Here is a 24830-nt window from a genome sequence, read left to right on the forward strand (position 1 = left end):
ACGGTTCATAGATTTTTCCTGTGCAAATCGTCACGTACTTTTTACCCATTATGGTCCAAATATGGTGCTGGGTTTTTGAAGCAAATGTCACATTCGTTCGTCCGTTCATTCATTTACTACCCTGGCTGAAATTTGATACACTTTTGATACGTATGAAAAATGTATGAAATAAAAGGCTTTGAATTGGAACCCTCATTTCATACACTTTTATGTATCAAAACTGTATCAAATTAACATTGCATACACATTTTATACATATCAAAAGTGTATCAAATGCCAAAATAATGTATCAAAAAAGTATCAAATGAAATGTATCCTTTCATTTCATACATATTTGATACATAATTATATCAAAAGTGTATCAAATAAGTAACTGTATCAAATCAGGGTTCCAATTTAAACTGTATCAAATTAGCGTTCAAATTTTTATCCTTTCATTTCATACACATTTCATACATAATTTATATCAAAAGTGTATCGAATATGTTACTGTATCAAATGAGGGTTCCAATTTAAACTGTATCAAATTAGCGTTCAAATTTTTATCCTTTCATTTCATACACATTTCATACATCATTTATATCAAAAGTGTATCGAATATGTTACTGTATCAAATGAGGGTTCCAATTTAAACTGTATCAAATTAGCATTGAAATTTTTATCCTTTCATTTCATACACATTTCATACATAATTTATATCAAAAGTGTATCGAATATGTTACTGTATCAAATGAGGGTTCCAATTTAAACTGTATCAAATTTTCGTTGAAATTTTTATCCTTTCATTTCATACACATTTCATACATAATTTATATCAAAAGTGTATTGAATATGTTACTGTATCAAATGAGGGTTCCAATTTAAACTGTATCAAATTTTCGTTGAAATTTTTATCCTTTCATTTCATACACATTTCATACATAATTTATATCAAAAGTGTATTGAATATGTTACTGTATCAAATGAGGGTTCCAATTTAAACTGTATCAAATTTGCGTTCAAATTTTTATCCTTTCATTTCATACACATTTCATACATAATTTATATCAAAAGTGTATCGAATATGTTACTGTATCAAATGAGGGTTCCAATTTAAACTGTATCAAATTTGCGTTCAAATTTTTATCCTTTCATTTCATACACATTTCATACATAATTTATATCAAAAGTGTATCGAATATGTTACTGTATCAAATGAGGGTTCCAATTTAAACTGTATCAAATTTGCGTTCAAATTTTTATCCTTTCATTTCATACATAATTATATCAAAAGTGTATGAAATATATAACTATCAAATCAGCGTTCCAATTTAAACTGTATCAAATTAACATTCAAATTTTTATCCTTTCATTTCATACATATTTCATACATAATTTATATCAAAAGTGTATTGAATATGTTACTGTATCAAATCAGGGTTCCAATTTAAACTGTATCAAATTAACATTCAAATTTTTATCCTTTCATTTCATATACATTTCATACATAATTTATATCAAAAGTGTATCGAATATGTTACTGTATCAAATGAGGGTTCCAATTTAAACTGTATCAAATTTGCGTTCAAATTTTATCCTTTCATTTCATACACATTTCATACATCATTTATATCAAAAGTGTATTGAATATGTTACTGTATCAAATCAGGGTTCCAATTTAAACTGTATCAAATTAACATTCAAATTTTTATCCTTTCATTTCATACACATTTCATACATCATTTATATCAAAAGAGTATTGAATATGTGACTGTATCAAATGAGGGTTCCAATTTAAACTGTATCAAATTAGCATTGAAATTTTTATCCTTTCATTTCATACACATTTCATACATAATTTATATCAAAAGTGTATCGAATATGTTACTGTATCAAATGAGGGTTCCAATTTAAACTGTATCAAATTTGCGTTCAAATTTTTATCCTTTCATTTCATACACATTTCATACATAATTTATATCAAAAGTGTATTGAATATGTTACTGTATCAAATCAGGGTTCCAATTTAAACTGTATCAAATTAGCATTCAAATTTTTATCCTTTCATTTCATACACATTTCATACATCATTTATATCAAAAGTGTATCGAATATGTTACTGTATCAAATGAGGGTTCCAATTTAAACTGTATCAAATTAGCGTTGAAATTTTTATCCTTTCATTTCATACACATTTCATACATAATTATATCAAAAGTGTATGAAATATGTAACTGCATGTATCAAATCAGCGTTCCAATTTAAACTATCAAATTAGCGTTCAAATTTTATCCTTTCATTTCATACACATTTCATACATAATTATATCAAAAGTGTATGAAATATGTAACTGTATCAAATCAGGGTTCCAATTTAAACTGTATCAAATTAGCGTTGAAATTTTTATCCTTTCATTTCATACACATTTCATACATAATTTATATCAAAAGTGTATCGAATATGTTACTGTATCAAATCAGCGTTCCAATTTAAACTGTATCAAATTAGCGTTGAAATTTTGATCCTTTCATTTCATACACATTTCATACATAATTATATCAAAAGTGTATCAAATATGTCACTGTATCAAATCAGCGTTCCAATTTAAACTGTATCAAATTAGCATTGAAATTCTTATCCTTTCATTTTATACACATTTTATACATAATTATATCAAAAGTGCATCAAATATGTCACTGTATCAAATCAGCGTTCCAATTCTAATGCTGGCCAGCGGGACCGCCCTATTTTTGATACATGCCATTTGATACACTTTTGATATAGTTTTTGATACACTTTTGATACAGTTTTTTATACACTTTTGATAGTTTTTGATACACTTTTGATAGTTTTTGATACACTTTTGATACAGTTTTTTATACACTTTTGATACAGTTTTGATACACTTTTGATACAGTTTTTTATACACTTTTGATACAGTTTTTCAAATTTCAAAATTGGTCCAATCAAGCTCAAATTCAACAAGAATTATCCTTACATGATCTAAACATATTTGCAAACATTAATGACCCCAAAGTGAAGGGGTCAAAGGTCAAATTTTGAAATTAGTCTAATCAAGCTCAAATTCAACACTGCCCTCTACTGCTAATGCTGACCTCTAGCACTTTCCCCCATCACGGAGCAGCTCAATGCACTTTCCCCTATCAACGTTCAAAATTACAACGCAATAGGATAAATGTGTGAGAAAGTCTTGCAAAAAAAGAAGCAAAACCCAACCAAAATGGAACATACATACATCAGAGGGCCTGCTTGGAATGCAGTGCTTGTCACTGAAGTTGTTACCCTCAATAAAGAGACAAAAAGGCTACCAATAACATCTACTATACAGGCATGTGCTATATTCATGCTTAATACATATACATTGAGGCCCTATATATAATATATAGTAAGCTTACCTTATCAGAACAAAGTATATTTCCTCTTTAATCACAGTCCCTGATTACAACTACATTGTAACCTAATGTGCAGTCTACAAGCATGTTTGTATCTTCGTCATGATAAATAAAACACCATAATTTGCTCTAAAATACAGTACATTTCCAAATGCAAATCCTGGTGTTAACTGCATACATGCCACATGGGCAAATTTGAAAATGATGAGTCATTATCTAGACATGTGATCAGTTATTGATACAGTTTTGATACACTACAAAAGGTCAGTTTATGAAAGCCCAATTTTATACACTTTTGATATACCTCTAGCCACCCAAAATAAACTAAGTCCAATTTAATATGCTTTTGATACACTATAGGCAGCCAGAATTTGACCAAGTCCAATTTGATACACTTTTGATATACCTCTAGCCACCAAAAATTAACTAAGTTCAATTTGATACACTTTACATACACTAAAAAACAGGCAAAGTCCAATTTAATACACTTTTGATACACTGTATGCAGCCAGAATTTGACTAAGTCCAATTTGATACACTTTTGATATACATCTAGCACCAAAAGTTCACTTTGATACACTTTACATACACTGAAAAACTGCAAAGTTCAATTTGATACACTTTTGATACACCACAAGCATGGCCAAAATTAACTAAGTTCAAATTCGATACACTTTTGATACATTTTTGATACAGTTAGGTGGTATTTGATACAGTTTTGATACCTTATATTTTCAGTTGATACATTTTCAATACACCCTTTGTATATCAAAACTGTATTAAATTGCTGTTTGATACAGTTTTAATACACTTTGATACACTTTTGATACACTTCTTGCTGTATAGAATTTCTGCTAGGGTAGTACTCATTCATACACAGATTTATTTACCATTTTTTATAGTATGTGGCTAGTGTTATTTCGATTCTGGTTTTTGATTTCAATTCGATTCAAATTCAATTCACTTGCTACTAAATTTATTTAGGTTCAATTCCAATCATTTTTTATTCAATTTTAAGTCACTATCCTTTTATTATTTCGAATCAAATTCAATATTCTTTCTATTTGAAATCATTTTGCTTCAATTCCAATTCAATGCATCAAAATTAAATTCAGTTATTCAGTTATTGTAAAAATCAATATTTTTAGTGCATTTTGATTCCAATTCAATTCAGTAGTTAAAACTTGCATGTTCAACAACGTGGAACTACACCCTGATAAATTTTATGACTAATTTTTCATTTTTCTCAAAAAATAACTACACACTGGTTACAAAAGTTATGTATAGGCTATAGGGCAAGGAATCCAGTTACTTCACTGAAATTTCAGTGATTCAAGACAAGTGGTTCATTATTTACATGTTAAGAAATGAGGTACATTCTAGCAGTTTCTGGCGGTACCTCTTTTCTGATCATAAATAACATACCGCTTGTCTTGAGTCACTGAAATTCCCATATAGGGTATAATCTTCTTCCACGGTAAACCAAACAGCTTCCGTGGTAAACCTTATAGCGCCATCACTTGATGAAAGTACGTTACTAGCAGGCGTGAGTTAAAAGCTATCTGGGCTAGAACTATTGCGACTGTAGGGGTGAGCTTGCCTACAGGTAAAAAAAATACTCGTGGCGGTTATATTACACGTCTAGTTTTAGCAACAGGGGTGGAAAGGAGGGTAGGCCTACTACGGGGATGTGCGACAGATTCGGGGTGCATTTTGGTTTATTGATGGCCCTCAATTTCATGAAAATTTGGTTTAAGGAAGATTGTATTTATTTTTTTTTAAATTAATTTGTTTCCCAAATTTTCATCGGAAAGTGTGCCATTTTTTTTAATTGTTACCATGGCGTGCGATAATAAATAGGCCTATTAATATAATTTTTAAATGCTATTTTATTATTTTGTTATTAATTGAAAATCTAAAATAGTATAAAATCGTATATGATATCTTAAATTAAAGTTTAAAACGTTCTTCCAATATTAATAACTATTATTAAATAATTCCTAACATCTCGGACAACACGCCCCCCCCTCCCCCACCACACACACCCCCACACCCCTACACCAACAACCACATGCCAAGTCGTTGGCGAAAGTCACATCGTGCACGCGCGCGTGCACCATCCAGCATTGTCCCGCTAAAATACACTACCCTATTACGAGCAATGAAATAGCCCGTCAATCATGTACAGTGGTTGCTCCTGGAAGGAAGATTATACCCGATGTGACGCGGTTGCTCATGGAAGACAAGAAGGATTATACCCCTTTTCGAAATTCCAGTGTAGTGACTGGATTCCTTGCCCCTATAATATACATGTTTGTTACCAGTTTGTTATTATTTTTGAGAAAAATTCAAAAATAGTCACATATATATTTACCCCTTAAGTTCATAAATGCATTCAATCAGCCAGGTAACTGCCAACCTCCACTGACTGAACTTGTGAGATCTATACATAAACTATTGGTGGCGCACTAGGTGACTAGGAGCTGCCCTGGAGCTGTTTGTACAGGGCACTATGGGGCGATTTTTAAGTTAGCATCTAGTTTCCCTACATTTATGGAACCAATGCTTTTGGCATTCTTACATCTCAAAGGATAAAACTAGAATTGGTCCCATTTTTTTTTTTGTGCCCGCAATTTCAGAAAACAGCGATGAAGATCCTCCACTGTGGTGACAGAGTGATGATCTTCTTAGGGATGGGAGATCCAGGTTCGTACACTGAATGGACTCATAATTCCAGTAATTAATGTATGTCTTATCACCTTTAACCTAATTTAGATAAACTTTGTCTCGGTCATAGAAGTGTATAGAAGGTATGGATCTGATTATGTCAACTGGTATCAATTTTGTGCATAAAGATTCGGGGACCCCGTCTAGAAGACATCATGGAATACCGAAATGTTTCATCACAGTTGCCATATTTTGTGGCTATCTTATTGTTCTTGTTTGGTTCTTTATTCATTATCAATGTCACTGTATAAGTATACGTATATCATTAGTGGCGGCGTCAGCAATTATTTTGGACCTTGGATGATCTTCAAGGATGCTCATTCCATTTTTGAACTCTAAGGAACATTTCGTTGCTGTGGAATATCAAGGACTTCATCACCATTTACAACAACTGTATATGTTAAATTTCATTTCATGATGACCCTGTGTTCACTTCTTGTAGTACCTGTGAATTCAAGGAGGTAGGCTTCCTCTGCAGAGTGTCCCGCCCATATGCAGTGATGCAAAATCGAACATTTTTGCATTTCCGTGCGGCAAAGTATCATACCTTGTTCTGCGAACTTTTTGACCTTGTAACTCTCTCTACCATCTGGTGTCATTTTCCTAGTTCTAAAACTACTGTCCTAAAATGCAACAAAATGGTAAAATTTGACCTTTGACCTATATTATCTCTGTGCGTCAAGAAGATCCCGACAATTTTATATGTACATTTGGGCAAAACATTTGGTTTCAAAATTTGATTTACTTTCATTGAGATAATATTGGCGCACAATTAGCTACAATTTCCCATTCACTGTGAATGTGTTAATCGTTTCATGAGGTTTTTTGGTCTAAAATTTCAAGAATTTTTATCTCACAAACCGAAATTGTCAGGATGCTAAAAATTTCGCAATAGTTCCTTGGGGTAACATGCTATTAGCATATTTCAAAAAATCCATGACCCACTTATAACACCACATGGTACACTCTTTGGCACCAGAACCAAATTTATTCTATCTTTGGATCGACCGTCGATGCTGCTTCGATGCTTGTTATTAATGATCTATCAAATCATAATTACAATTTTGAATGGTAAATTTGTATTGGTCAATGTCATTACATGAAAAGTTTCACATCTGATCACAATTAACAATAGTCAATAGATTTCCTAACGACCATGCATTCATGGTAGATCGAAAGATTGCACTGATTTGGTTCTATGACTACAATGGCTGTTAATAAAGCAAGACAAAAATGCTACAACTCATATTATTTTAATGACGAGTTCATTTACATCATTTAGATTACACAAGCCGACCAAATCATTAATTTGTTATAGTAATATTGATTGACTATCTACATAAGCAGCGGAAGCGGTAGACGTAGGGGACACTCCCCCTAAATTTTTCCATTTGCGTAATTAGGGGGGCAGGGGCGCCAAATTGACCAATTCAGCATCGATTCTGCGCCCCTCCAAGCGATGAAAGTCGCAACAAAAAAAAGTCGCGCGCTACGAGCGCATTTCAGCACAAAATCAATTGAAAGAACATTTTAAGACCGATATTCAATAACCAAAATTGATTAGTGGTAAGCCTTATTTTCCAAAATGGCGCGCGGAGCGCGAGCAATTATTTCAAGAATGGGGGGGGGATTATATATCCTTAGCCCTGGGCGCCACAACCCTTAGCTACGCCACTGCCCGCGTCTAAGATAATTATCGGGTGGGGTGGGGGTAGGTGCGCCAATTTTGTTTCTTGCCCCGGGCGCTACCATCCCTAGTTACGCCACTGGGACCGTCCCTCCCTAAAAAAACCCTTTTTGGTGCTAAAATAAGGTACAAAAACACAGTTTTGCCGCAGTGACCCATCAAATACCAAAGTTTATCTTCATTTGGGGCTAAAATAGAAAATATGCTCCCCACCTAAATTTTAACGTTTCCGCCGCCATTGACTATTTATTCTTTTATTAGTCATTATTTTACGACGTTATACAAAGAAAATTACTCTCTACTGATTTGAATTTGATTTTTGCCCAAGATCCGGCTTTTCTTAACATAACAACATAAAATAAGCAGGTTATGCTAAAGACCTGACCTTTCTGTTATCATAGACATTTTGCGCATCAAACGGTACACACAGGTTTTAAACTAACAGAAGAGGTTGGTTTCTTAACATCATCACCAACATTAAGTGTAACTGGAGGCACCCGATACCCATATGTTGTTATGTACAAACTTTATCCGAAATATTATTGTTTTTACTATATAATTGTTGTTCCAGCATTGCTAATTATTTTCTGTAAAATACATTAATAAAAACGTATTACTTCCATATTTATTGTTTTAGATAAAATAAAAACATTTTTACAGATCACACCCTTATGATATGTACAAACTTTATCTGAAATATTATTGTTTTTACTATATAATTGTTGTTCCAGCATTCCTAATTATTTTCTGTAAAATACATTAATAAAAACGTATACTTAAACGGTTGATTTTAAGCTGAGAAATGTGAATTATGCTGGTTTCATACTTTCTGCCGCTTGACTCTGAGCGGCATGACGCTACATCATGCCGCTTGTACTTTTCTGCACGCGGAGCGGCACACCGCTGAGCGGCAGCGGCATGACTCTGAAAGCCACTCTTGCCGCTCAGCACCGCTCCAAAATGTTGTTCTCATACGTCAGAGCGGCAACGCTCCGAGTTGACTTGAATTCAACTCCCAGAGGTGCTGCCGCGGCGGCAAAGCGGTGGAGTGATCGATATATCGGTTTGCCGCTGGTCACCGCTAGCGTTTTTGGCGAGATTGCGCAGTGAAGTAAAATCATCTTCAGAGAGGCATAGCGGCAAGCGGCAGGAAAGTATGAAACTAGCATTACGTAAGCCCATGCTCAATGCATCGCGGAATCAATTTCCTGATCAGGCAATGTGTTGCCAGATTGATCACATTTCATAATTTGGAAATTTGCCCGAACTGTTCATGGTGTATTGGTGCAAATCGAAAATAATTCACTATTATTCCACTGAAGAAATACCGTTTGGTTCATTTCAAAACAACAGATGATTTTGTTGTGAATACGGCAATCCAGTCTATGAGGAAAGCAAAGCAAAATTGATAATAAAGTTAATTTCATTTGCAATATTTGTCAAAAATAGACGTTTATAAGGAATTGATTCAAGAACTATGGTAAGGTAGAAAAATGTTTTTTCTTTACTTTAAAGTCTAATTATTTCTCTTTCTTGGCCCAAATTAGATGATCGGTAAAAATTTAAGCGATTTCACTCAATTAGGCATAAATTATGTAAATTAGGTATCCAATATGGCCGCCGGTAGAGCGAGAATGAGACATTCTGTTTGACGTCGTTTCTCCTAAACCCTACCACCTACAGAGTTTTGCATAATTTTAAAAAACATGTCTTAAATTTTGGCGTCTAATTAAGTATGCGCATAGCTAATTTTACAATTGGGCAGCGTTTTTCAAAAATTCTGAAACAGTCAATACCTGCAGAATACTATATAGAGTCATCATGCCAAATTTCATGGCATTTGAATAAACATTGTGCACAAAATGATGTCAAACAGTTTAGTCATGTCGTGCAACATTCAATCTCGAGAAACTCTCATTCTATCACAAGGTAAAATTTCCCTTCAAATTCACTTTATCCACCCGATAATGTATCAATATATTTAGGTATGTTATATAATTACCAAACATAATTATAGTAGATTTCTAATCAGAAATTAACTCTATAAGCTTAGTTTTTGTTTTTAAGTTAAAATTTATTCAAAATAGCTGGTTGAAAAACAATAAAATTCTAATATACAAAAACGTATTGAAATTGAATGAAATCTTTCAAATTTGACCGAATTTTTGCTTACAAAATATGTCACAACTTTTGATAGGAACAACACATAAATATGGGCTAAAAGAGCAAAATAAAAGCTCATATGTGACGTGTCATGTCAAAAGGAGACACTTTTGGGCAGGATCGTAAATAGAGAAATAGCCAAAAATCTGCTGGTGGGTGATTTTTTCACAATTCAGGTTTGTTGCGAATTTGTGATGTTATTAATGTTAAAAATATTGTCTGATAGTTTCAGACCGGAATATAACTGGCATCTTGTATTTTTTGAGACATTTTTCAAGTTAATTCCTACTCTCAACATTGTCAATAATATTTTTAAAGGCCGATATCTCAATTTCCAATTTTATAATACCACAACTTCCGAACTCAATATCTTCACTTAGGAATGTCCGATTTCATTGGGGAAAACGGCGTTGTGGAGCAAGATATCTCTACATTTAAGATATGTAAAAACCTCAAAATTCATAACCTGCCCAAAAGTGTCTCCTTTTGACATGACACGTCACATATTATTATATTCAAATATGAGGTTTTAGCAACTTTTGTGTTACCAGGTCACTAATTAAATTTAAAGTTAAATTTCAAAGTGGCCAATGAGACGCTGTTATATGTATGAGTAACTTACAAATGAAATGTCTGTATCAACTGAAAGTTTGGAAATGCGTTGTTTTTAACCATTTCATTAAGATGCTAAAATTACGAAACATCCAATTTGCTATATGTTATGATTGTGTAAGTGTAGTGATTATCCATCACTTTAAACAGTCAATTGCAATTTTTGTCGGTGTACTGCTAACTTTTCTATGATAATGCCTCTATATTCTGGGCTTATTGGAAACAGATCGAAATCACCATAATTACCTGTATATTGGCTCCATCATACACGATAGGTGGATTGGTTTGGTAGTCAGGAGACAAGTTAGAGACATTAAGTGTTTTACCAGAGCGAGGTCGTAACATTCGGAAGCAAATCATTGCAGAGAGAATTATTATGGTGAGAAATGTCACCACTGATGCAATGGCAATACCTGCTTTCCCTGCATCAGATAAACCTTCTTCAGCTGTAAGAAATGGCGATCGGAGATATTAGTTGTTAAAAGAGAAATCCAACACTTTGCCCCATGATGATAACGATAATGACAATATAATTGATAATGATAATACCCATCATCAACAACAACACCAACAACAACACCAACAACAACAACAACAACAACAACAACAACAACAACAACAACAACGCAACAACATAAGCAGCAGCAGCATCTTCGACCTCATCGATATCTGTTTCTCGCTTCTCTCTCCATTACTATTACAATAATGCTTTTTTGCCTGGCTTGAGCATTCGATTTGAGCCTAGTCCAAACAGGACCCAAGTGTGTCTCCACATGGAGCGACGTACCGTTCAAACAAACTGATTAATATCTACACTATTATTAATTATGTACTAATTGGTATGTTTATGCATGTATACCTGTATATTCAAGTTTTAAGGAAGTTATAGAAAGAGAAGTTAAGCAAGGTCATGTTTTTTTTGTGTGTGTTTTTTGTAGAATGGTATACCTGTATAATACAGCCGTAGCGTAGAGCCACCAAGATATCCATTGTTGTCAGTGTTAGACGCCACAACTCTAACGACATCTACAAATCTAACAGGTGAGCTCGATGAACACTCGACTACAAATTCAACGATTATGCTCTTTCCTGGTAAAAATGCCACAATCTGAACATCCACAAACCCAGCAAGTTGAGTTAAAACAGGTTTGAGCTAAAATGAAATGCATTCACGTTAAGAACAATGTGTTAAAACTTGACGAACAGAAACAGGAAGAATATATCCGCAATCTATGTTGCGGGTATATGTTCATCCCCCTGACTGCAAAACCAGAATGATTTAACCAGGCCAAATGCGAAGTGCACAAACATGTGCAATTTGCTTCCTAAAATGGACCAAATTGAGATTAACTTTGACCTGAAATAGACCTGAAGATGCAAATCGCAGTTTTTTGTTAATTCCCGGCAAGCCACGGGACAACTTGCCCCACCCCCTTAATGAGCCATCACTCTCACCCTTACCGTTGCTAACACATCTTCCTCTAGGTCAAGATAAGCTTGAGAGATATCGTTTCCTAAATCCGACTGGAAGATGGCTGGCTCTCCATCAACTTCAACAAGATTAAAGCTGCCTGAGATCCGTTTCGTAGACACTAAATAAAGGCCAAATAACGGATGGAAGTAAATATCAGTTATACTCACAATTACAATTTAAAAAGTAGATCGTAAACAATGGCATTTTTTGTGTCTGATGAAATCCAACTTTTGTTGCTAAAAAATTCTTCGGAACAGAAATTCTAGTCCTGGTGCGGGCACTGTGTCTCAAAGGAAAAGCTACCTACGACTCATTTTCAAAATAAAAGAATATGTTCATCCGTGGAAATCATGGATGATATTGTGTAATCCAAATACATTGCTAGCATGTCAATTTTAAAGAAGTTTCAAAATATTTATAAACAAATCGGAATAATGAATATGCAACGTTAAAAAAATACGCCCTATGACTGGTGCTCTTCAAATCAAATTCAATTTTTACTGCCTGGGACACATTATTTGTGTGTAGAAGATACCAAATTACTTTTAACATCTTAATTAGAAGTAAAGTGTCCTATCATGTAGGTGACCTGCCCTGATATCGACCTTTCATGCATATTATATACGAATTACTGTAAATTTTCCAACCTGAATCCGAAATCGTCACAATTGCAGTTGATGGCTCAGCAATAGTAGTTGCATCAGTGCCTACAATTTCCAAGTGAAAATATTCCCAATTCTCAGGAACCCTGTCCGAATGGATTTTGATATCCAGATATTTAGTTGACTCGCGAGAATCGAACTGAACTGTTGTATCAATTGCTTCAAAATCAGCATTAGGTTGAATACTAGAAGCGGTGGCATCTTTAGTACGAACATCTAATTAAGAAACACAGCAAAGTAGTAAAATATGAAACACGCTAATAAAACTGTATAGCAAATTGAACGGAAAAGCAAAGAGATAGACTGTAGTGGGGGTTCGAACCGGCGTGTTTTTTTTCATGCTACACTGTGATTTGTTAAAATTTCTTCTGTTTGCTTATTTTCGGACAAATCAGCTTTCAGACTATAGGTCTCAAGATTTAAATTCAAGATTTTCGTCTGTCTCGTCTCAAGTTAAGATTAATGCCATGTTGGATTTTGCAGTGTCAGATTTGAATCCCATGCGCTAACCTAATCGTGCGGTGCAGATTATATACACGCGAAGAAGCGCGATTAGTCCGTACGCTGGCGATACAACCGCGTAAACACATTGATTCAAATAATGCACAACGAAATCAAACATGGTGTTACTTTCAACTTGAGACGAAATGCACTATGTGACTTACATACAGTTGACTGTCCACCCAAATATCCTTGTCTCACAAAAGTGATTCTTACAGAGCCCCCATCCTCACTTGCGAGTAAGTTATTATTTAGCAGTGATACTGTCACTGAAAAATAAGGATAGAAATATGGAGCTGTTTGCATCGTTTAAACGACTAAACAGTCGGTCACTGAGTTACACAGTCGGTCACTGAGTCACATTGTTATTGATTTAACATTTAAGATATAAGAGTAATGCATACGCACTATCAATTCCGAATGATATCAAATACACGATCGATAGTTTCTCAACGGTAATGAGTAGGTTTCCCCCTCCCCCTTCCAATCATCCAATGGAACCGGAGAACACACAGATAACATCCTAAACCCCTGTACATGCTGTACCTGACTAGCCAGTTCTTGGTGCTCAATCATGTCAATAAGCTGAGGTTTTACTACAAACTCTAATGGTGACCCGCAGGTCAAATTGCTAGAATTTACATTAAACACACCTAAACATCCCCACCATAACGTAACTCCCCATAGGCAATGAGGATAAAGTGCCTTGCCCAAGGACACAACACGTTGACACAAATGGGGTTCGAACTCGCAACCTATGGATTATGAGTCGAGCGACTTATCCACTCGGCCACACGGGCTCCTCATTACGGCCATAAATCCCACATATGCGACTGTGGTTGACCATTTATATACGGCACATATACGATGATGCATTTTACGTTAGTAAATCGTAATAAAGTCAGCAGCTTATTTTACCATCATCATCATTGATCACTACCGTTGATGCAACAGGTGAAGACAGATCTCCATTCACAGGATCCCTCAGGGTCACCTCAAACGACTGTGATGGTTCTAAGATATTATCGGTAGTTATTGGTATCGTTCGGCTTTGTGTGCTTTCTCCCGGTTGGAAACTGATCTCAAATGAAGATGCCGCATAATCTGATGGAGACTCTGCCTCAACATCTGACGTGTAAAGCACTGTAAAATATAAAGGAAAATATTTTTGTACACCTGTTCAATACATGGACCAGTCAGTATCAGACCCCGGGGGGGCACTCAACTCAAATGACCATACGGATATGTTCCCTCGGAAAGACCCCCCTTTTTGGATTTCGCAGCTCCGAAAGACCCCTATGTTTGACCATAATAGAGCTTCGAAAGACCCTTGATTTTGAGCATTTCAGCTCTAAATTTCTCATTCCTCATATTTCTTTATTTCAGGCGACCAAAAAGCCAAGAAAGACCCTTGATTTTGACTGTTCGCAGCTCCAAAAGACCCCATTTTACTTGTTCGCAGCCCGGTTCGCAGCTCCGAAAGACCCCCTTTTACCGGTACGCCGTCAGCTCCCAAAGACCCACCACCTCAAAATTCCGGTGGAACATAACCCACCAAAATTTTTGATGTGCCCCCCCGGGTATCAGACCAGCAGTGCCGGGCAGCAGTGGCAAATATGTAGTACGCTGACAACGGCTTCTACTTATCATGCTCAAGAAGAAACTTGAAGTGGGTCTCCGGCTGTTAAACCGCTGATCGAAATGGACGTCTGTGAACAAAACGTCGTAGGTCTATCATTCTGAGCAATGAGCACCTATACAAATACATGTACAGGTCAGTATCAGATCAGCTGTGGCAAACGTGTGAGACGGTGACAACAGCTTCCAATTATCATGCTCATGAAGACACTTGGTGTGTGTCGCTGGCTGTTGAAAACCACTAATCGAAATGGATGTCCTTGAACAAAACGTCTATGGCAAGCCAAGGGGGCCAAAAGCGTGGAACAGCTACGCGTAGCTTCTTTCTCGTTACGAGCAGCTGTTTGACCAATCAAAATAGTCAAATTTAATCACGTGGTTGGGTCGTTAGCTGCGCGTAGTATAGTTATAGGTATCCTCTTTCACAATTATTATCTTGTAATTAATTTACGGAATTAGCATAGATAACGAACGGGTAAAGGAGGCCAAATCACAGCACGTGTCAAGAGAACATGTTGCTAATGCCTGGCTAAAATGACACAAAGCATATTTATTTAGTGTTTCCAAGTTTACACCGTGTTTAATAGCAAGTAACTTTATACTCGGGCTCGGGCTGTATTAGCGGTGCAGGGGATATGAAGGTCAAACAACAACTACTACTGATGTAAAGCGCTGTGTAAAGATATTGCAGGGAAAGCGATATCACATGCATGCCACTGTGTAAATATGGAGAGAGTAAAATGGGTCATCATTTTTTTTCGGAACGGGGGGTTCCTAAATTTACAAAAAGTCGGCGTCAATAAATTGCGGCCCTCACTATTTCGGCATCAAAATGTTATGACCCCCGACTCCCACCACCGATACACCTTACCCCTAGACAGGCTAAAATTGTATTGAAATCAGTCTTTTGAATACAATAAACACACTATCTGTAGTCATCTTGTGACTCCCTACATTTTGTCATTATCAATTTATGACCCCCTCCCCTTATTTTTTTTCTTTCCAAAAAGTATGACCCCTATATTTGGGATCCCCTTCCGAAGAAAATGATATAGAACAATCATCATTCTGTTCAGATATTACTTTAATACCACCTATACCATTTTTTGCTGATATACTACAGATATTTTCATTTACAAAAATTAACAACGTAATATTTGTGGGAGAGGATGTTTACATCAGCTCCACGTGTTTAAAACCGCGAATCTGATTGGTTAATAAGCTGCACGTAACGAGAAAGAAGCTGCGCGTAGCTAGTCCCACGTTCTGAGCCGCTTAGCTTGCCATAAACGTCGTATGAACATAGTCATCTGAGCAATGTTGTATATGCATTGACAATACACCAATGACTTGCGATATCTCAGAAGAACACACAATCAATGGTTGCAGCTGCCTTACCACTTTCAACCATCATCATACAGTCATGAATATGTAGTAGCTATTGTATATAACATTGAGACTGAAGTAACTACTGCATTAGAAATGTTTGTGATACTTTTGTTTGATACTTTAATGGCCAAATGATATGTACCATTTTAGACAAAAATTGATTTCCAGTAACTTTTTCAATAGCTACATCGTGTACATAGCCAATAATTACAGGCTCAAAACTCTGTATTTTTGAGAGAGAGGTCAATGCCCGTGCTAAGATGTCGGTGTGTTATTGGACAGGGAAAAAGTCAACATTAATTCAGAGCATCACACGACATGGTACACAATGTTTATACGCAAGACAAAGAAACACTAGTTTCTAAAATACATTTATAGTCATGACAGAAAAAACGAACAATATAAATGCATTGACCTCCATTACCTGGATGACCCCCGGAGTCACTCCCAATGTGGCCTGTACACCATCCGCGATAATAAAAACGCGTAAAAAGGGTAGTTTTTCGTGGGTAGGCACGATACGCGCGTATCGTGTTTAGGGTGTCAAAAACATGAAAATTGGAAAAAAGGGTAGCAAAATTGCAATTGCTAATACGCGGAAATGAAATTTAGGGTATGAAATTTGAATAGGGTGTGAAAACAGGTGCGTGTTACCTGTTTAGGGTATCGTTTTAGCCAAGGGTTAAATCCTTCTTTATGGTGCTTTTCAAAAGTTGATTATCGCGGATGGTGTACAGGCCACAATGGGAGTGACCCCCCGGGGGTTGATATAATCAGTAACAATAAATATTAAACGTCGCTTAGCATATTATTAGTATATTCTAGGAGATTATCTTAATGCAAAATTGTTATGAAACGTGATCTTCATCGGTAGCCTCGTCTTGTTTTGTAAAGCAGTAGGTCTCACAAACCCACAAAGAAGAGTTTATTCTGGTATATGTTTCCTTACACTCACCTACACTCCCTGCTTGTGATGTATCCCCATCCCTGTTGACCCTTCCACTCACCTACACTCCCTGCTTGTGATGTATCCCCATCCCTGTTGACCCTTCCACTCACCTACACTCCCTGCTTATGATGTATCCCCATCCCTGTTGACCCTTACACTCACCTACACTCCCTGCTTGTGATGTATCCCCATCCCTGTTGACCCTTCCACTCACCTACACTCCCTGCTTGTGATGTATCCCCATCCCTGTTGACCCTTACACTCACCTACACTCCCTGCTTGTGATGTATCCCCATCCCTGTTGACCCTTCCACTCACCCCCACTCCCTGCTTGTGATGTATCCCCATCCCTGTTGACCCTCACACTCACCTACACCCGGGACCTACACTCCCTGCTTGTGATGTATCCCCATCCCTGTTGACCCTTCCACTCACCTACACTCCCTGCTTGTGATGTATCGCCATCCCTGTTGACCCTTACACTCACCTACACTCCCTGCTTGTGATGTATCCCCATCCCTGTTGACCCTTACACTCACCTACACTCCCTGCTTGTGATGTATCCCCATCCCTGTTGACCCTTCCACTCACCTACACTCCCTGCTTGTGATGTATCCCCATCCCTGTTGACTGCAACAGTTACCTGTCCGTTTGATTCTTGCACTGTGTACGTGTTCTTTTCTAGGTGATATGTTGGTCCTGTAAATTTGATATGACAACAGTATTGTTGAGATGAACCCTGTTTTTTTTTGTTGAGTTCTCGCCATACTGGAGGTCAAATGCCATGCAGAGGTCATTATGGCCGAAAATGTGATTTCCTGTTTTTACTAAAAATGCTACTCCTTCCACATTACATAATACAATGACGTCACTGTGCACATATGCATCAGCTATAGCAAGTGTCTAAAATTTATTATTCAAAATTAGGGTCAAAGGTCATTTAGAGGTTACTTCCAGATATAACCAAATACCTTCGATATGCTGCTTCTTCCACAAATTACACAGTAAAAAGAGGAGACAGAATGTCACATGATCAACTTCTTGTCAAAGGTCATCCACTTCCGGTCAATGGCCAAAAACGTAATTTTCATTAATAATCCTACTCCACATAATACATAGCAGCGTAACGTCATTTGTACACATGCATCATCTATATAGCCAGTGTCTAAAAGATCATTGGCTAATGCATCGCGCACTATGTGCACAAATTGCCTCTAGTTATTATTGTTACTATCATCATTATTACTATTATCATTATTATAATTAATTATTAATGTTAATATTATTATTAATATATTATTAGAACTCGATATGAATAGATACATTTGTTACTAGCGTCAGTCAGACATACACTTACCTTCATCATCATCCGCAATATTAATCGTTGCCAAACTCAGCTTTCCCAAAACACTCCTGCTTTTCATCATTTACGATGCCAATGAAAAATTCTTTGGAATCCTCCCCACGCTCAAAAGTAACAGCGCTAGCTGTAAAGCCGTTATAATCGACGATGTCTTCTGCACTGTTAGTATCAATGCTTCTAATCTCTATACAAAACAAAATTCGACAATTATAAATATTAAAACTTTCTTTGCTGTTTGAACATCGAAGGTGATGCCTCTTCGTGACTACAAATATGTTAACCCTCGACTTACCAATTGAAAACGGGAGATGTTCGAACAATTTGCACATAAATCTTTACAGCTATTACAAGTAGCTCTTCAATTTTACTTTTCATTTTTTGTATTACAGACCTCTCATTTTGACTAAACTAAAATATTTGTAAGATGCGTTATTGAAATTTAATATTTCTGCATTCCGAACGTTAGAAATTTCATACCTATTCGTCTTACACATATTTGGGTTATTTAAATAAATGACTTTCAAACAATGCAACTACTGTAGAACATTTCCAATACTTACGAACAGACGTCTGACGGGTTAAATCTCCTAATCGTAAAATCTTGACAGAAAAATAACCACCATTATCACCATCATCTGATTCTCGAGTGATGTATGTTGGTCGATCAAACTCGTATGATACCTCTGATTTTTTGTTGAATGTTGAAAGTTTAAAGAAAAAAACAGAAAACGAAACTAGACAGTGTTCAGAGTTCAAAGTCGTGTCCTAAATCAAAATGGCAAATTGGTTATAACGAGAGGGCAAATAAATGGACTTGCGCGACTTACATTTGTAGCTATTTCTGTTTTTCTGGGACATCTGTGTTTAAAATGCGGACAACTTTGAGGTTTAAATCATTAGTACTGTGATGAAAATGATTGTGTTTGAACAGTTCTCGTACCTTCGTTGTCCCTGATAATCACGGTCAATGTGACAGGATCCATTGATGCTCCAAATGAGAGTAAAGGAATAAGCTCTACAGTGAAAGACTCATCCCCTTCCACCAAATCATCATCAACTATCTGAATACAGACTGTCATGTCCTCTGTTGTCTCAATAGTTTGTGGTCCAAAATCCCTAATTGCAGTAGCGGTGTCGGAATCCCCCTCCTTAGTCTGAAAAACTAACAATGGAATTAAAATTCAACTGTATATTAATCATCATCTATACTATTATAAATTCAGGTTCAATATAATGGTTGCTTTGCCATTGAATTTTATAGTTACATGATTATAGAGAAGTTGCAAAAGTGGTAAAAAATGTCTTTATTGAGAAAACAAACAGTATTATTGATGTTTTTAGGAGGAACATTCGAACATTGTTCGTCTTCTTTATTCTAAATATTTTTTTCTACTCTTTAAACAGGAGAAAAGATATACGATACAAGAGTTATGTTCTTTTCCCAACGTTGTGCATTATTTAATACTATTCAACAGCTACAAGTGGATTGTATAACGTACCTGCACTTACTAGAACATCAGAAGCTCGCCTATGTCGTCGGTGTCCAGCTAACATATAGGGGAAAGTAAACAGTTATAGACATAGTAAACTCAATATCATGGATCTTAATAACAGAAGGAAATGTGTGTCTATCTGTTTATGCCGTACCTGTATTTTAAATTATGATTTTAGCAATTGGTCTATAAACATACGTCATTCAGAAAACTTAATATTTTTATTCATCATTATAGCACCCAGAACTGACAGTTTCAAATTTACGATTGCTACAAATTTAATATTATCTATCAAGTTCTGGAATTAAAAAAAAGGAAGAAACTCGAAAGATACAAATTCGATCGATTCACAATACGCCTCCAGCGTTTGCTGGGAGAGAGGTCAAAATAGGCAGTGCAGTGCATAATTCTCGCTATTCGCAATAAGGGCGCCGCCAGCGGATTTTGCGATGTAATCGTGATGTATCATGGGAAAAGGTCGACATCAAGTCCGCGCAATACGAATATTACCATGCTATTACATAGGAACACGTGACAATATTTTTTAGTTTGTCAAAATAAAGGTGTTACACGCGAATCGATACTCAATAATACTTAATAATGTAATTTGAAATGTGCACAATTAATTTTTCTCTATCGATTTGCGTGTAATACCGTTATATTGACAAACTAAAAATATTGTCACGTGTTCCTATGTAATAGCATGGTAATATTCGTATTGCGCGGACTTGGATGTCGACCTTTTCCCATGATACATCACGATTTTCCCATGATACATCACGATTACATCGCAAACCGCTGGCGGCGCCCTTATTGCGAATAGCGAGAATTGGAAAATGTCGACATCCAAACCCCGCGTAATGCGAACACAACACAGGAACATAATGTCATTATGTATTTAAATGTCAATATAACGACGTTACACACGAATGCGCAGTAAAACAGTAATTTACAATTATTATCTATTTCTTCTGTCAATCACACTGAATCCTTCGTGGAGATGTTCTCAACTATTGTCACACTCGCGTTAAAATCAAATAGTGGCTAGAACGGCGATGTCGACCCTGAAGGTCAAAAATTGGACAAGGGCAACCGCTGATGGCACATCGTATTGTGAATCGCCAGAATTCACGAATTAAAAGCACGTCCTACTGACTTGCGTTGTTTGCAGCGAATTGAAAGTTGCTAAGATCCCTCTTCCGACGCTCAACATCAGTTGTAATCGGTGTTCCCAAGACTAAGTTAATGTGAATACCGACGCAGCCAGCTGTTTCGTCTACCACACATGGGGATGTATCACACGTCAATGACAAAGGTGCTGTGTATATATAAAAAAAAAAAATTTAAGATGCACCCGACCCGGGTCAACCGGGATATCCAAATCTGGGCTGATATAAATTGATGTACCCGAAATTAACTGAAGTCCGACATTATATTCTTGTTTTATGTGTTTATTGTGTGTATATTGTTGATCAATATCTTAACGATCAATTTAAATTTAATCAATGTAAACTTTGATACGAACTGGACGTATCGTTGTCATTTTCATAGCGCTTCGCATTCGTCCCACATGACAATATCAACATACTACACACCTAAACTCAAAAGTTTGTGTTTGTGTTTGTGTACTTACATTGTGCAGTTGGGTTTAGCTTTATCGATATTGCAAACACATCGGCATAGTCAAGCTGTCCTGCAAAATACAAGTAGGCTCTAGTGTCAACCACTTAAATTTATGTTGTTCATAAAGATGATCTGTTATTTTGACAACAGCTGTATTTATACCAGTGTCTCCGATAAATTTTCAACATCATGGGCGGGGGCTGACAAAGCAAAGTTTGTTGATGACCTCTTCTGGAGATGGGTTCCGCCCAATAAGGAAATTGGGCAAAAAGTAGGTCAAAATTACGGTGCAGGAGTTCGACCGGGCAAATTCTCACGGCTGGGACAGAATCATGAAGGGCATCTCGTCTATTGTCATCTATTTGCCGTCGTAGTGAATACGTCATACCTTAGTTACTACACTAAATGTTTGTTTGGCTTATATATAGGACGGAAATTATTCGGCTTTTGTTACTGCGCGCGTCAATAAAGTCCCAACTCACATGCGTGTAAATTCAGACTACCGTAAAAACTCGATAGTTAGCATATGTGCTTACTATCGAGCGCTTTTAAAAACATGAAATTGTACCAAAGTCGGGTGCTTTACCAACTGAGCTAATGGGGTTGAGACACACATTTGCAGGTTTACTTGTTCGTATATAACTATGTGTATCGATGATTTGCTCAAAACCCTTTACACTTTTATGGATGGCTCTCTTCATGTTTGCGTATTTTAAAAGCGCTCAATAGTAAGCACATATGCTAACTATCGAGTTTTTACGGTATGTGGATATATGAAGTTGTGTTTGCGGGTTTTGAACGAGCGCAGTCGAGCACTTGGATCATGGATATATATAAATCAGTACCCCTATAGACTAGTACCTACCTGATGAACAACTAAATGCCCTGAGTTCACAAAAGTTGAGAACATTGCTAATATCTGAAGGAAGACTAACTGTTATGTATCGTCCATTCCGGTTGCATGTGATTTCAAACACCTGATCAGTGGAAGCGTCGTAAGTAGCCTGGGTAATTGGTGAACCGGTACATTCCGGGTTGGTAACATCGTCGTTATCCCCCACACGTACTTCTGCATTGACTATACGATCTTGTGATGCTAAATTTAAACGATAAGAAGTACTGGATAAGCTAACATGCATCACAATTCATTTAAAATCATAATTAGCAAACAGCACAATCCTTGAATATTCGGGCTTTAAAACGCGTGTTTAAAGGCTCATTCAGTGATTTGATCATTTATATCATCCAAATTCAGTTTTTTGTACCCTTGAAAGTAGAATAGATGTCCAAACATAGTCTGCAATAGGTCAAGCCAAAAGTTGCTAGTCGTGTATTAAAGTCAAAATTGGACGTATTCTTCAAAGGTACAGAAGAAGGCATCTTTGTCAATACTGCTTTGTACCTTTTTTGCCAAATATTTATTCCAAAAATACCAAATGATCGGAAATTTGGAATATCCCCCCCTCCAAAGAAATTGATAGCCAGCTTAACGACTGGAGCCCTACTTACGTATGTCATTTCTGTTATAGAGGATAACCTTGTTGATGCACATACTTGTTCCCAGATCGAGTTTCCACCAAGGGCCTGTATAAGGTAAATCCAAACACTCGTATTATTGTAATAAAGTCAATAGTATTTTACGTCACTCTTGTATGTTTTCCATTTTCCATTGTTCTTTGCGCCCACCACATTTCATATAGCACAAGAAAGCCATTGAACAGTGTAGCGGTTCCTTCAAACATATCGATAGATCAGTTCCTCGCCTTTGTTGATAAACAACGATGTTAAGTGGTCTATATACACCGGATAACAACAATTACTGTGTTAACATACCGTCACTTTGCTATGTTTTTCCTGGCTAATAAAAATGTGTGCATGTATTTGGATTCTTACCGGAAACGACCCATCAATGACCTTCGACCTAAATCTGTGTATGATTTATAGACACTGGCTAATAACAATACATATGTGCAAGTGGCGTAACTGCATAGATGAACTCCTGGATGGGGCAGCTTTAATTAGCATGATGCCGCATTGATATGTAAATAGCGTATTGTTATTTAAATTTGTGCCCAGACGTATTGAGGGCGACATTCCTTTTTGTTATCCAGACGGAGAATGGCTGCATATGCCGGGCATGTCAAATTGCTGAGTGAAGGCTGATATTCACCTATCTGTATAGGTAATAAGCTAGTATATTTCGTGTACCAGTTGGTTATAACAAAAAATTAGTATCATATTAAATATATTAAGTGTATAAACTTTGAAATTTACATGAATTTGAAGAGCAGAGCTTCGAAATCTAGCTAAGTCAGGTGATGTGAAATTCTTCTGCGTGACCCCCTCTGCGTGGTAGAATTATATTCATAAAACATTGAATTTTACAGATATTATGGGCAGCCAACCACGATTTATCAGCATTTAAAATATATGTTAATTAAAGGAGGATTCTAGCATCCTCTTTTTATGACATTTTTCAGTAGATATCCGCGCAAAAGCTTATTTCCAAAATTTCAGTTGATTCCGATTTTGCGTTTGCGAGTTATGCATGATTATGTGTATTACACTGCTCCATAGACAATGTGTTGTAATTTCGTTCTGGTGCACCAGAACGAAATTCAAATTTGGCGATATTTTTGCTAAACGAATTAATCTGCAAGAAATATTTGGTACATAAACATTATGTAGCCAGAGGTATCCAGCGGTGTAAAAATCTTCAACTTTTTTTGGGAAAAGTGGGGGGATGAGGCTGTGGATCACGAAATGCCCCTTCAACAAAGATAAATAATAAAGAGTACAAATGGCAATTAACTAGTAAACAAGCCTGAAATCTTAAAATGTTGCCACGTGATTTCCCGAACACATGATATGTCAACATGTGACCACTATTCAGATTTACCGTATATATTTGGAGTATTGTTGCACGGTTTGCACATACACTGTGCATTTCTTTACCTCCGTATAAAATCAATAATTCATGCTGGGAGCCAAGTAACATTCTGTCTGCTTAGTGTAGATTGATATTTTATTTTACTTGAGAGCATAATAGAAATACATAAGACGAATAAGGCGCCATGATGGAAGGTCAGGTCGGGTATCAAAGGTTATTATAACTTCAAATACTACTTGTATTTCACACCTTGCCTCTGTCACATAT

The 24830-nt window shown here is 36.3% G+C and overlaps 1 protein-coding gene and 1 long non-coding RNA gene across 2 annotated transcripts; both read right to left on the minus strand.

The window, feature by feature from the left end:
• Positions 1–9003: 9003 nt before the first annotated feature.
• On the minus strand, positions 9004–19636 carry LOC140137069 (extracellular matrix organizing protein FRAS1-like). Its single transcript, XM_072158726.1, has 10 exons — positions 19498–19636; positions 19118–19240; positions 17786–17893; positions 14137–14361; positions 13383–13487; positions 12703–12933; positions 12043–12173; positions 11530–11734; positions 10828–11027; positions 9004–9189 (listed from the first exon to the last, which is right to left on the minus strand). Exons 1-10 carry the CDS (start codon positions 19634–19636, stop codon positions 9148–9150), a joined length of 1509 nt encoding a protein of 502 aa, XP_072014827.1. The 3' UTR covers positions 9004–9147.
• A 420-nt stretch (positions 19637–20056) lies between these two features.
• Positions 20057–22760, minus strand: LOC140138329 (uncharacterized). The gene is made up of 4 exons (XR_011856980.1): positions 22539–22760; positions 21684–21743; positions 21207–21368; positions 20057–20104 (listed from the first exon to the last, which is right to left on the minus strand). It is a non-coding gene; the product is annotated as an uncharacterized lncRNA (long non-coding RNA).
• Positions 22761–24830: the final 2070 nt, after the last annotated feature.

This window comes from Amphiura filiformis, chromosome 17 (genome assembly GCF_039555335.1).
Source record: "Amphiura filiformis chromosome 17, Afil_fr2py, whole genome shotgun sequence".
NCBI classification, from domain to species: domain Eukaryota; kingdom Metazoa; phylum Echinodermata; class Ophiuroidea; order Amphilepidida; family Amphiuridae; genus Amphiura; species Amphiura filiformis.

What these genes read in the sequence shown, in the direction of transcription:
- LOC140137069 (XM_072158726.1), bottom strand. Translation starts at nt 19,636, where the DNA reads ATGACAGTCTGTATTCAGATAGTTGATGATGATTTGGTGGAAGGGGAT. An exon ending in TGTGACGATTTCGGATTCAG is followed by an intron (nt 12,174 to 12,702) that starts GTTGGAAAATTT and finishes GCCTTTATTTAG; the next exon opens with TGTCTACGAAACGGATCTCA. An exon ending in AGGAAGATGTGTTAGCAACG is followed by an intron (nt 11,735 to 12,042) that starts GTAAGGGTGAGA and finishes ATTTCATTTTAG; the next exon opens with CTCAAACCTGTTTTAACTCA.